Source organism: Silurus aristotelis (assembly GCF_946808225.1).
Source record: "Silurus aristotelis genome assembly, chromosome: 5".
Taxonomy (NCBI): domain Eukaryota; kingdom Metazoa; phylum Chordata; class Actinopteri; order Siluriformes; family Siluridae; genus Silurus; species Silurus aristotelis.
This window is the reverse complement of record NC_139578.1, coordinates 34028034-34043225: the sequence shown is the minus strand read 5'-3', so window position 1 is coordinate 34043225 and position 15192 is coordinate 34028034. Positions and strand designations below refer to the sequence as shown.

The following is a 15192-nucleotide window of genomic DNA, read 5'->3' as shown; positions in this document are numbered from 1 at the left end:
CTTTTCTTTCTTTCTTTATTTATTTATTTATTTCTCTCCCTCCTTCCTTCTGTTCCTGTGGTGTTGCTTCTTCTGTGTAGTGGTTGTCTAAAGCCCTACCTATTCTGTACTTAGACTGATGTTGGTCTTAGATGGTGGTCCACCATGCTCCAGTATCAGCGTGGATTTATTGCTAGACTTCAAAGAACTTTTGTAAATCTCTCTGGATTAAGGCCACGTGGTGAAAGTGTTCTACCCTGCTGCATTTATGAATGAGGAAGAACATCGCTGAAGCTGAACATCCTCCATTCGTCCTTGTTTAGATCTGCTCTAACTGAATGAACATGATTGGAAGCAGAAGCAGATGAGAGAAAATTGGTTACAATGGGCAAGAATAAGAAACAAAAGAAAATGGGACTGCTGAGAATGGTGCGATTTAAGCGAGCTGACCGAACAGTGTTGTCGTTACACAACCACACGTGCTACACACACTATACCCACACACTACACATGTTACACACATGCTACACACTACAGTAAAATGTGATTCGACTGTAAAAATATACATAAAAAAAACCCTTGAAAGAATTTCACACAAGCAAAAGATCACATCCGTTTCTGGAGCTCAGTTTTAATTAAAAGTGAGGATCAGAGATTGTATGTAATTTATCACAACTAAGGACATGTTTCAAATATATAGAAGCATTTTTAAAGCCTTTCAGACGAGATAAAAGGCTCCAGTCGCACATAAACGACGTCTGAGTGTTTTAAAATTAAAAGGATTTCACATTCATATCATGTTTTGGAACCGTGGTGTTTTTTTTTTTCTTCAAACTGCATTGCTGCCTCTATAATCAGTTCCACTCTCTCTGCCTATTTGAGGTCCTTGAACAATGGAGAACAGATCAGCAGACACAAATATCATCATTGGAATATTGTTAGAGATGACTGAGATTTTAGAAAACCAAAAATCTCACCGAGCTTTTACAGAAGGTTTCCGTATCTAAACTACATGCACAAACGTATCACCTGATTTTTTTAAACGCGTGGAGACATTTTTCTGCTCTTGAACCAGGAGATTCAAACCTATAACTAGCTCACTGATGCTTCCCTACAAAGCCAAAAATCACCTCTACAGTCCTACGTCTTCCATATGTTCTTAAATTAACAAAAATTTGGGACATTGTGGAAAATGAAAATAATAGTAGAATACAATAATTTGCAAATTTCATAATCCCATATTTTATTCACAATAGAACCTAAAAAAACATATCAATGGTATAAACTGAGGAAATGTACCCATATATGAAAAAATCAGGTCATTTAGAATTTTCTGGCTGCAACACATCTCTAAAAGTTGGCACGGGGCAACGGAAGTCCGGATAAAGTAAAGTGTTATTAAAATGAAACAGTCTCAGAAATATGAGGTCACACAAAGGTAAGTAAGATGATTGGGGATAAATATTGTATCTCGAGGTAAAGATGAGCGGAACTTCACTAATCTGTAAAAGATTATGTCTACAAACTGTGGAACAATTTCAGAATAATGTTCTTCAACATCAAACAACAAAACAGATGAATATCTTATTATTTACTGAACATAATATCAGAAGTTTTAATGCATCTGGAGAAATCTCTGTGCACAAGGGACAAAGGCTAAAGTATGTGAACACAGTTCTCCATGTCGTACACAAATGCAGGTTAAATCTCTATCATGCAATGAAGAAGGCACGAGTAAACATGGTCCAGAAATTCCACCATCCTCTTTGGGTCAAAGTGGAAAACTGTGCTGTGGTCATACAAATCTAAATTGAAATCTCTTTTTGTAAATCATGAATACCACGTCCTCTGTACTAAAGAGGAGAGGGACTATCTGGCATGTTATCAGCCCTCAGTTCTAAATCCTGCATCTCTGATGGTATGGTGGTGCATTAGTGCCTGTGGAATGGGAAAGGCTCCATCAATGCTGAATGCTATATACAGGTTTTAGAGCAACAAATGCTTTCATCCAGAAAACGTCTTTTTCAGGGAAGATCTTACATATTTAAGACAATACTAGAAAATACAAGACAATGCTAACTGCACACTGCATCTATTAAAATAGCATGACATCGTACAAGAAGAGTCCAGGTGCTAAACTGACCTGCCTGCAATCTAGACCAGTCAGCATTTAAAAACATTAAGTTCATCAATAATTAAACAAAAAATACAACAAAAGACACCCAGAAGTGTTGATCAGCTCGAATCCTGTATCAGATACATTACTCTCCCAAAACTTTAGCAACTGCTCTCCTCAGTTTTCAGATGTATACGGACAGAAGACGTGATGCTTCACAGTTGCATCATCATTGCATATCATTACATTCTGTTTTTATTTGCATTTTGCACAGTCCCAACTTTTTGGGAATTAGGGTTTGTCTCCTAACAGAATTTCAGACTGATAGTATTCTTCATCTGTGTTCTAAGGAACCAGCATCCGAACATATTTATTCATAGAGACTTCAAAGCACTGTGTAAGTCACTCTGGATAAGTGTCTTGCTAAATGCTAATGTAAATGTAGTCAGAGAAACAACCAAGATTGCAGGAGTAACACTGAACATGATGCTAATATCAATTAGCTTTTTTGTCAGGGTTAATCAAATCCCATGCATTGTTTCAGGACCAATATTTTAGTGCCATCAGACCCGAGAAGATTTATGCTTCCAATTATCTGCTGTGTCTCCAACTTCCAATACGGCTCAGAACTCCTCCATAAAGTATAGATAGAAAGTTTCTTCACCCATCTGAGCTGTGGATATCCAGTTCCTGCTGACATACCCTTAGCCTCTTCAAACAACCCAAACCTAATGTCTTAACTGATACAACATCAGGTTCCTTGTCGTCCTTCCTGCCTGTTGTTTATTTTAAATGTTCTTCAGTGTATTACTACATGCTGTTAGGAAGAGCAGAACATTTCCCCTTTCTGGCATTCGTTAACGTGCAGACACACTCTACTGCACCTCCCGCTCCTCCATCTCCATGTAAGGCCCTCACCGACGTACTGTCCCACTCGTCACGTCATTTACACCAGGAGATAAAGAACTTCACACCCTGCTCAGTATCTCACACAATGCAAAGCTCCTGGCTCCTCTGAGAGACACATGGCATGTTCACACACCACTTCACAGCCTCCACTCAGAGCTGCAGCATTTTTACCTTCTGCATGCATTGAGGTTTTATCAAAAAAACTAAAATATCAAACCCAAAGCAGGGGTTCAGACAAAATATCCGAAATGTGTTTTATTGCTTATTGTAGGAAATTGTTCCTCAGTAAGGATGGAGCAGGAATGTGCACCAACTCCAGTTGTGTCCCACCTCAAAAAGATTTTGGAACTACAAAGAGAAGATGCCGATCTTGCAAGGATCCTGAGACATCTAAAAAATGCGCCCCCTCCAGTTGTGTCTTACCTCATGAAGATTTGACATCAAAGAGAAGATGCCGACCGAGCCATCTAAAGATGTACCATCTCCAGTTGTGTCACCCCTCATTAAGATTTCTGACCTTCAGAAAGAAGATGCTGACCTTGCAAGGATCATGAGCCATCTAAAGATGTACCAGCTTCAGTTAGATCCTACTTCAGGAAGATTTTGACCTTCAAAGAGAAAATGCTGACCCCATGAGAATCCCGAGCCATCTAGAGATGTTCCAGCTCCATTTGTGTAGCACCTCAATTAACATTGGACTTAATTACTACTCAAAATTAATTTCTACACATGCTGTTTCTCAAAGAAAAAGGCATGGAGGATTTGGTGTTGAATCTATAATGATCTCAGATTTTATGATTTGCTCAGGAGCTCCTGGTTCCACAACTTCAACTGACTGTAAAAAAGGAGGTTATTCATAATCACACACTCGGGTGCTCATGATATTTCACTCTCCAACATTTGTATCGTTTAACGATTTATAATCATAGTCTTGGTGTCACCCAGATGAGGATGGGTTCCTTTGTTGAATCTGGTTCCTCTCAAGGTTTCTTCCTAATCCTATCTGAGGGATTATTTTTGCCACAGTCGCCCCGGGCAAACAAAGTGTATTTTTGTTCTATAATTCTTGAATTCTGTAAAACTGCTTTGAGACAATGTTCATTGTAAAAATAGAATCAAACCAAATTGTCTTCTTCAACAAGTTCTCAGAGAAAGACCAGACATCGCTTGTGGACAACTTTCCAGATTCCCCCATCACTGGTTTCTTGGTGTCAGAAATGGGATTCGCCTCCACATACTCATCTGGCAATGCGCTGAAGAGTTTTAAATAACAGGTTAGGATACATCAATTTGGTTAAGTTTTAGACACGACTGCACTTCTTACAATATCCATTACAATAACTTTTATTTATCGACCCTCCTTTTCTCGCTGGCGCAACAGAACTTCTGAAAAAACGCAATCAAGAGCGATTGAAACTCCGGCCTGAAGTTTTCTCTGCTGTGATTTTTGTCCGTGTTGCTTTTTCTGCAAACGCAGCATTTATTAAACTGTTTCAAACGGTGTCACGGCACGGGGCTGAAATTTTCTCCTTACGCTGGCTTTTTTTCCCATCAGGCCTCGGGACAGCTCTAACAATAGGCAATAATATCGCTGTCGCTTTCAGCGCATAGTTCAAAACAAGGAGCGACGCTTCTGCTGCTGGAAATGCTGATGCTCCGAATGTGGCCGGAGCTGGAGAAAAAGTTAAAGATGAAGAAAATCTGTGAAAATCTGTGTGTCCTTAGGGAGGGAAGAGGCTCGAGCGTATCACGTAACACAGCCGTGTCCATGTAATCATCCAGGAACACGCTCGAGGTGAGGATCGGCAAACTTTCTGCTCTCCACCTTATCGGAATCAGGAGATAAAAATAATCCTGGTGTAGGCAGAAGAGGGAGGGAGTGAGGGAGCGAAAGAGGAACGGGTTCTTCATTTATAGCTCCGCTTATCAACTCCCTCGTCTATTTTTACTCACTGAACACAGTGTTAATTCAGAGTGCTGAACCCCCAGGGCTTCACACCTCGCGCTAATCATCGGAGAATGAGGCACGTTTGAGACGCTGCAGGAGCAAAGCCACAGACAAAGAGAGCGAGAAAAACAAGATTAGAAAGAAAAAAGAGAGATTGAAGAACTGAGAGAGAGAGAAGAAAGAGACAAAGAGAAGGAGAGCAATGGTTCAAAGCACATTTACGCACATCAGCGCTTTAACCCCTGTAGAGAAAACAAAGAGGAACCGTGTCGAGAACATTCCCAAAATACACGCAATAAACCTTCAAGAGCTTTGCATTTCAGGAGGAGGAGCTTATAGACTTAAATGTAGAAGAAGGAGGAGCTTATAGATATTACAATGTAAGGAGGAGGAGCTTACAATTTTCCAGATTAAAGGAAGAGCCTTTAGACAGAAGAGCCTATAGGAGGAGGAGCCTATGGATGTTAAGATGATAGGAGAAGGAGGTTATAGGTCGCAATATGATAGGAGGAAAAGCCTATGGGTATCAAAATATTAGAAGGAGAAGATCATTATAGATTATAATGTGGTAGGAGGAGAAGCTTATAGGTCTCAAGATGGCAGGACATGGACCGTATTATAGCTGGATGGCAGAAAAAGGAGATTAAAGATATCAGGATATCAGGGGAGGAGTTAAGCATGATAGAAGAAGGAGCTTATTGGTATCAGGATATCAGGAGAAGGATCTTAGACCTCAGGCTTGCAGGAGGAGGAACTTATAGACCTCAATGTGGTAGGAGGAGGAGCTTATAGACCTAAATGTGGTAGGAGGAAGATCTTATAGATCCCTGCATGGTCGAAGGAGGAGGTTAATGGTAGCAGGAAAGCAGAAAGAACTTATAGACTTCAACATGGTAGGAGAAGGAGAGCTTATGGTTATCAGGATATAAGGGGAGGAGCCTAAAGACATTAGCATGCAAGGAAGAAAAACTACAAGGTATGAGGATATCAGAAGAAGGATTAATTAAAATTGTGAAAGAAGGATCCTTGGCCTTGTAGTCTTGAGGAACCAGGAGAAGAACAATTGAGAGAGAACATCCCTGAGGAGCACTACAGCCTATGGTGAAGGTCAAGTGCAGGTCTAGACTCTTTCTCTTTGTTCTTTCTAACGTTCCTGTGACATCACTATTATCTAACTCTTACACACACACACACACACACACACACACACACACACACACACACACACACACAAATAATAATAATAATAATAATCCTAACCAATAAGAAGTTTAGTTTGTACTCCTTCTTTCTTGTAATCGCAAAGAGAATTACAAACATCTTAAATTACAACACACACACACACACACACACACACACACACACACACACTAAGCAAAGAACAAAAGCTCCAGCTCATTAACAGGAGTGTGTGATAACGGTCATTATGGAAAAGAGCAATGATGCAGCAAATCTGATGACTAACACACACACACACACACACACACACACACTCACACACACACACACAGCTAATTTACATTTATCAGTTTTAAAAAAACTTCCCCTAACTTCAACTTCAGGGTGAGAATGAAGAAAGAAGGATGAAAAGAAACCTTAAAACCATCTCACAAGACCTCCTCAAGTTCCTCTCAGTAGGTTTCTTCAGGATAAGGTTCCTTCCTACAGTTCGGAGTTCCATGTTAATCTGCAGTCATTAACATGGAACTCTGAACTGTAGGAAGGAACCTTATCCTGAAGAAACCTACTCCAGATACCTCCCTCAACATAATTTGATTTCAGACAGAAGATCCTCAAAGATCTAATTGAGGAGCTCTATTCTGTAAGATCTGCCATCAGTCCTCATCCTCCTGAACCCTTCAGCAGGCTTTCACATGGTCAATCTCGTCCATCTAATCAAGTCCAACCTCTTCTCCATCATTCATGCCTTGAATGTTGGTCAAATCAGGTGCCCCGGCGGAGATCTACATCTACTTCAGATCTGCTTCTGTTCTCCATCTACACAGGATCTCAGTGAGGTCATATCTTCAAATTTCACTATGACACTTAACTCATCCTCTCCTCCCTTCTTCAGACACTTGTTTCTCGGCTCAGATCTCCACACGTCTGGCTGACATTTAATTATCAATGCGTAATCTCAGGAGGATTGAGTTGCTCTTCACTCCTGGAGATTCATCACCAAATCAGGGTCTTATGATCTCTCTGGAGAACTCTGAGGTTTCATCATCTCTCACTGCATATGGTTATGAGGTTTTCTGGACATCGTGCTGGTTTGTTGTATTTGATATTATACTACCCTCAACAACATCTGCAGAACTTAATCCAGATAATTATCAGGAGCAGGAGAAAAGGAAGAAGGATGAAAAGAGGATGATTTCAAACAGCAGAAATGGAAGACATTGATGAATATTGTTGAGCAGGTCTTGCAGGTATTGTTGAGCTGGCGTGTGATTGGCTGAGTGCAACACCGTTCTCACCACTCACTGGTTCATCACCATTTACTGGTTCCTCACATCTTACAGGTTCTTAAGTCTCACTGGTTCTTCACCTTTCACAGGTTCTTAAGTCTCCCTGGTTCCTCACATCTCACAGGTTCTTAAGTCTCACTGGTTCCTCACATCTCACAGGCAGAAGTAATGAAGTACAAATATTTTGTTACTTTACTTAAGTAGATTTTTTTGGTATCAGTACTTTTTTACTTTTACTCATTACATTTTTACACAAATATCTGTACTTTTTACTTCTTACATTTTCAAAACCGGCTCTTACTTTAGTTTTAATTCATTGATTTGGTGAAATACCAGTTTTTTCTTTTCACTGCGCGCTGATTTCAGCCGAACAACTGATTTCCTGTTACTGTGCGTCTTTTTCAATCCGCTGGTGTATAAAGTCCTGACCCTCACTCACCACAGATGTAGACTAGTTTCTGAAGCTCACAATGAGCAGGCAGAAGGCAGTCAGAAGTTTGGGGTTAACGTGGATGAAACAGAGGGAGTCAGTGATGAGAACATGACTGAGAACAGACACATTCCTGATCATCATCATCTTTTCTCTGCTTGTGTTCTATATGTGGATCTTCAGCCTGCACACATTCATTAAGTAACAACATTTTTTATTTATTTTTTATTTTATTTTGAATTTAACTCTTTAAACGGCACTAAATGTCATTAACACACTATCAATTCAGTGCGCATTTCTGTTATTTACCATTTTTATAAAAAATATAAAAACATTAATAAATAAGTAAATATAAATGGGGGAGTGGTGGCTCCAGCGGTTAAGACGCTGGGTTACCGATCGGAAGGTCGGGGGTTCAAGCCCCGGTATCGCCAAGCTGCCACTCTTGGGCCCTTGAGCAAGGCCCTTAACCCTCTATGCTCCAGGGGACCCTTACGAGAAAAATAAACTAAGGACCGTGACATCGGAGCAACGTGGGGCCGCCTTCCCGTGGGCTCACCACCTGCAGGAGGAACCGTAAGGGACCGGTGCTGAGAGGATTGGGCAGCAGTCGAAGGCGGGGGCCTTGCCAACCTGATCCCTGGACACGGAGAAGTGTCTAGGGAATCTGCTTAGACTGCTGCCCCCGCGACCCGAATTACGGATAAGCGGGAGAAGATGAATGAAAATGAAATATAAAAGAGGCGAAATTAAAACCTCCAGCAAAACATACACTTATTCACGATATCCCTTCTTTACTTAGATATAAAATAAATAAATAATCTCCACCAAAAAATAATTTTAAATCAGTAAACTTTTGTTTTATTTCTGCGCCAAGTCTCAAATCAAACACCAAATCCGCCATGTTTTACACAATTTACCCTCTGGGTGGCGTTTTGTGAGTTTTTCCCTCATAATGGAGAAACAAACTTAAATTACTGTCTTTATTGAGTATTTTAAAACATGAGGATCTGCACTTCTACTTGAGTGTGTATATGTGTGTGTATAATTTTGCCACCTCTGCTCACAGGTTCTCAAGTCTCACTGGTTTCTCACCACTCACGGGTTTCTCACCTCTTACAGGTTCTCAAGTCTCACTGGTTCCTCACCACTCACAGGTTCTCACCACTCACTGATTCTCATCTCTCACTAATATTTAGCAATGAGAGTTTCTAATCCCTCACAGGTTCTCATTTCTCACACATCCTTAAGTCTCACAGATTCTTCACCTCTCACTGGTTCTTGACACACACAGATTCTTCACCTCTCACTGGTTCTTGTTTCTCTCTGGTTTTCATCTTTTACAGGTTCCTCACCCCTCACTGCTTTTCACCACTCACAGGTTCCTTATTTCTCACAGGTTCTCACATCTATTTTACTGGTTATCATCCCTGACTGGTTTAACACCATTCATTAGTTCTCATCTCTTACTGGTTCTAACTCTTGTTGGTTCTTTACCACTTACTGCATCTCACATCTCTCATTGGTTCCTCCATCTCACTGCTTCTAAACAGGTTCTACACCATGGATTGGCTGATAAACTTTGGTTAGATGATCAGTGAGCATGAAGAATGTGACACTCTGAGAAACATCAGCAGCGATGTGTCACTGAGGTGAAGAGGAGATGTTAAAGATCGTTCCTGAGATAATAGGTCAGAATGTAAGCAGGTCCTGTAGATGGAAAACAGGAGGATTTTCTTCTCAGAAGGAACACTTCTCTCTGAGCTCAGGAGCTTGCTGTACACACGTCTCCACATGAAATCATCCCAGAAACAAAACATGGAAAAGTACAAAAATCTATAAACGTCACCTGGACGCGATCGATACCGTAATCAGGCTCGCTGGAGATTCAGACAGAAAGCTAAAGCAAGAAAAGAGGGACAAAGGGTAAAAAAAAAGAAAAAACGAGGGAGAAGGAAAGAAAGAGAAATGATGAGAAATGACCTGAGTAGAAGCTGAATATTTAATGCAGACTGCAGGAACGACGTGTGTCACACACACACACTCCAAAAATACCCTCTAATTATAACTCCAAGTGTGTGTGTGTAAGTGTTTGTGCGTAAGTGTGTGTCCGTGTTTGTGTGTGTGTGTGTGTGTGTGTGTGTGTGTGTGTGTGTGTGTGTGTGTGTAAGCGTATGTAAGTGTGTGTAAGCGTATGTGTGTGTGTAAGTGTGTGTGTGTGTGTGTGTGTGCGTGTGTGTGTGTGTGTGTAAGCGTGCGTAAGTGTGTGTGTAAGCGTATGTAAGTGTGTGTGTTTGTGTATGTGTGTGTGTAAGCGTGCGTAAGTGTGTGTGTATGTGTGGAAGTGTGTGTGTGTGTGTGTGTGTGTGTGTGTGTGTGTGTGTGTGTGTGTGTGCTGTTAAAAGAAAAATGAAAGACAGATATCAAAGCACTGATCTCTGAAGTTCACACACATTTTTTGATAATGAATGTTAATGCGCATGTGCCGGAATCAGGCTGCTTTATTAGTACTACACGAGTGAAGTAGGACACACACACACACACACACACACACTGTCCTGAGTGTATTTATTTAGCTTTAGAGTGCTAAACATTAGTGCACTAGTTTAACACACACACACACACACACACAACTGCGCGCGCGTTTCAACTTCCTCGCTGGGTCTGGTGTGCCTGCATGGATTCATGAAATTATATTTAAACACACTCTCTTTCCCACACACACACACACACACACACACAGGCTGAAACTTTGCTCCTTACTGGTGCTGTTGTATTTGACCCCGTTGATGAAGTCTGGACATTGTCGCGCCACCAGTCTCCCCGCGCCGCTCCTCGGCCAGCACGTGCCGATCTCATCCGCCGTGGCGTCGCAGTACAGCGCGTCTGAAGAAGATGGATCACACACACACACACACACACACACACACACACACACACACACACACACACACACACACAATAAAGTCTACACCGAGGTAACAGAAAACCCGAACATCTGCTCGATCCCCGGCTGAGCCGCGCGCACCTGACGCGTTCCCGTACGCGGCGTCTCCAAACGCGTCCGCGAGGCTGCAGTTCACCTCAACACTGAGCAGCTCCAGCAGACTGACCTCCATTAATCCCTCACTCCTTTACTCACTCCTTCACTCCTGTTCAGTTTCTTTCAGATACTGTAGCAGTCAGTCATTGAGCCAGGTTCTTCACAATGTTCCTCCTCCTCCACCCCCTTCCTCAGCGCTCAACTCCTATTTAAATCTCTCTCTCTCTCTCTCTCTCTCTCTCTCTCTCTCTCTCTCTCTCTCTCTCACACACACACACACACACACACACACTCCGTGTGTTTTGAGGATGATAAGTGCACTATATAGGCTGGAGACGACGTCACTTCACCTCCCAGCTCCAGCTCAGTGAAGCAGCAGAACATTAGAGATTCTCTGGATGTGAAAGTGGAGCTCTGCTCTGCTGCTCTGCTGAGTGGATCGGTCCATAATTTCACTTCTTACACATTTCTATGCAAACTGATGATCATGGAGAACCGCGAGTTCTAAACACGTTCACGCCATGAAAGTTGCAGGTGTTCAGAGTTGAGTTCTGCACAGTGTACACATGGTCAACATCACCTGGGTGGAGATCACAGCTCAGAGCTTCATGGGTAGAAGTGTCTGAGATGCAGGTTTTCATCACCAACACTTGGCTTCACACCAGAAATGAATTGAGGGACAGAAGATACTCACTGCAGATCCACATGATGTTCTCGCGGGTGTATTTCACTGCACAGGAGGCCAAATCAGGAACGATCTCCAAAAGGAATCATGAGAAACTAGAAGGTGGGAGAAGGTTCACGAGTTAATGATTGATTAAACAGAAGAAACATTTAATCAATCAAATCTAGAACATTTTATTATTATTAATTATTAATCGATGAAATGAGGTCCCCTGGTGGTCTAGTGGTTAAGATGCAGTGCTCTCACCGCTGCGACCCGGGTTCGATTCCCGGTCAGGGAACCATCCCCAGCCACTCTTAGTGCCGGTCCCAAGCCCGGATAAATTGGGGAGGGTTGCGTTAGGAAGGGCATCCAGCGTAAAACATGTGCCAAATCAAACATGCGGAGGATCCGCTGTGGCGCCCCCTAACGGGAGAAGCCGAAAAGAAAGTTAGTTATTAATCTATAAAATAATATTAAATAAATGATTCTGAGAAATCTGATGTTTTCTGCCCAGTTTGTTTAATTGACTGTTCAATGGACAGAGCAAGAAACCAACCAATCAAAAGATTCATTCATTAATTGATTGATTGATCATGTGAAGGGTTTATTGCTAGACTGGCAATAATGTACTAACTGACTGATTGGTTGATTGATTGACTGACTGATTGACAGATTTTTTATTGATTATGTGAATCATTTATTGATAGACTGTCTAAATGGACTAACTGACCTATGGGTTGATTGATAGATTTATTGGATAATTTATTTATTGATTTGTTTAATTGATTGATTGGATGAACGACTGACTGACAGACAGACCAACCATTGATTAATTGTTTGATTGATTGACAGATTGATTGAGTAGTTGATTGATGGAATGATTGATTGTTTGACCATCCGCTTGACTGACTGAATGAATAATTGATTGATTGATTAATTGATTGATTAATTGATTGATTGGTTGGTTGATTGACTGACTAAATGATTGATTGATTGATTGATTGATTGATACATGTCTCACCCAGACAAAGTCAGAGCACTTGAACGCACCGTCCTGACACGCCACTGAAGACTGTGGGTTTGATCAGCAGTGCATTATGGGATATAAATTGTATCTCCGGAGTGATTTCGGTGTGTTTCAGAAATCAAAACATAGAAACTGCAGATGTTTAATCCACCGTGCCAACAAAATGGTGCAAAACTGCTTTTCAGGATTTATATTTATTTATATATAAAAGCAGAAGTGTGCTGACTCGGGACTTTTTCCTAAAACGTTTTTATCGAAATGCGTATTACACTGTACAAATAAACAAACAAACAAACAAGCAATTTTTCTTATTTTTATACACTGTGTGGTCAAAAGTATTCGTACACCTGACTTTTCCACCCAGATGTGTTTCTTCACCAAACTGTTACCACAAAGTGTGTGTGTGTGTGTGTGTGTGTGTGTGTGTGTGTGTGTGTGTGTGTGTGTGTGTGTGTGTGTGTGTGGTCTAGCACTATTAATAGAAGTGAGAAATGTTAATGCATTCAGGTAGAACTGACTTTATGGGGTTTAAGGTCACACTGATAATGATCAAAGCTGCCCCTTCACCCCCCCAACACACACACATGCGCACACACACACACACACACACACACACACACACACACACACACACACACACACACACACACACACACAGACATACACAGACACATACACTTGACATGCAACTGCCCTGCACTCAGATACACACACTCACACATATGACACACAACCTGTACTCCCACTGTCACACACACACACACACACACACACACACAAACCACAGGAGTTCATTTGACATTAATTATCATGGCTTAACGCTCAGTGTGCTCACACTGCTGAACCAACAGAGTATTCTTAGCACAAAGAGCACACACACACACACACACACACACACACACACACACACACACACACACACAAATACTGCAAAATAAGACCAACTTTTCTGGTGTCAATCAGAGACACTTTACACGTGTCAAGCAGCTCCAAAACAGCAGTTCATCTCAGTGTGAAGTGTCTCAGGATGTCCTCCTGCTGAAACAGGAAGTGGTGCTGAAGCGCAGATCGAGACATGACACGTTTACTAGGACGTTTTGACCCACTGACCTCAGGAGCGTTGCGTTTTGTATAAATGTTTTTATCTGGACGTGGAGGTGTGGATTACAGGAGCAGCGTTCGCCTTCATCACAAACAATCACAGGGTTGTGTTGTCTCCAGGCTTTTGGATGTTTAACATGCAAAGATGCACACGGCTACGTTCTTCAGTCGGAATGCTAATGAGAGACACACACTGATTCAGAAGAAGCTCGGTTCTTCAGCAGTGATAGGCCTCAACTCATGGAGAGGTGAAGAGTCATCATCATCATCGTCATCATCTTCATCGTCACCATCATCAATTACTACTGAGTGTGGGAATGTGAGGAGGCACCTGGGCTGCAATCAGTGTTTGCATTAATCCCAAAGGTGCTCAATAGGTTTGGAGTTCTATAAGCGGAGATCTTCCACTCCAACTCATTGAACGCAGATCCTCTGGAGCAGGTTTGTGTCTCCTTCTTTAACTGAATGGACAATTTCATGCTCCTGCATCCAGAGATGTCCGATACAACTGTCTCTCTCCAACGTTTGGAGAAGAACCTGAGGAAAATCAGGTGTCCGAATACTTTTGCTAGGCGGTGTGTAATAGTTAACAATAAGGCTCCTTTTTCAGTCTCAGCCTTAGTTTATTTATTTATTTTTGAAATAAGGACAGGAGGCCACGGGGTGGTTTCCGTGACGATGTACATTTGCAGAATTCAAATCCAGGTTTTTTTCCCCATTTTCTCGTCCTTGGCCTGCGCAGGGTCAAGCATCAGAGTGTCTTTGCTCAGGCAAACAAGGAAAAAAGAAAAAAAATCGTAGAATAATGGACCTCAGTCCTTCAGATTCAATTTAATCCTCCTAAAAGACTCAGGATATAAACCGGGTTTCCTCACGCTGTCACGAGAGGAAGGGAAAAAAGAGCGATGTGGAGAGGAAAAAAGATACTAAATCTCCAAGCAATTCTCTCAAGAAGTTCAATTCATCTGCAATCTAATCAAAAAGCAAGAAAACGAAGGAAAGAAGAAAATGGAAATAAAATGGAGATGATCGGAACCAGACACTGACTAGAAAATGGGTTTATTCCATCTTTTGGGGTTCGAGAGCTGTTCAGTGATGGGTGCTGAAATACGGAACTGTTTAAGGTCCTGAACTGTTATAACAGAACTTCAGGCTGTTTATGTCCAGATGCACAGAGTGGTCTCTAATTAAAGAGAAGCCCAGAACATCCAAAAGACTTTATTATGTTTATAACATCAAGAACTGACATAACATGTAACTATAAATAGATTTTTTTTTTTTAAAGATGAGAGTGCATTGTTTCATAATGTCAAAAATATTTTTGGTTGAAAATTGTAAACTGTTTTGGCATAAGTGAAACAAAACACACACACACACACACACACACACACACACACACACACACACACACACACACACATGCTCAGCGGTTCTGAAAGAGAAAATATCTCTTCCCTCTAATAAACAGTGTTTGTTTTGCAGCACATTTCTGCTTATTTGCTTT

The 15192-nt window shown here is 41.5% G+C and overlaps 1 protein-coding gene across 2 annotated transcripts in view; it reads right to left on the bottom strand.

Moving 5' to 3' along the window:
* LOC310725887 (corticotropin-releasing factor receptor 2) overlaps positions 1–11180 on the bottom strand; it is a 59427-nt gene extending 48247 nt beyond the window's left edge. Inside the window, exons 1-2 of one of the 2 annotated variants that reach the window (XR_014533533.1) lie at positions 10879–11153; positions 10614–10736 (exon numbers count right to left, since the gene is read on the bottom strand). Coding sequence is in view for 1 of the 2 variants with exons in the window: in XM_083541004.1 (XP_083397130.1) it covers positions 10614–10736; positions 10879–10969 (214 nt within the window). In the remaining variant the exon portion in view is untranslated. Of the gene's footprint in view, positions 1–10613; positions 10737–10878 lie in introns of both variants that reach the window. The other variant, XM_083541004.1, reaches the window with a different exon arrangement.
* Between the last annotated feature and the right edge of the window lie 4012 nt (positions 11181–15192).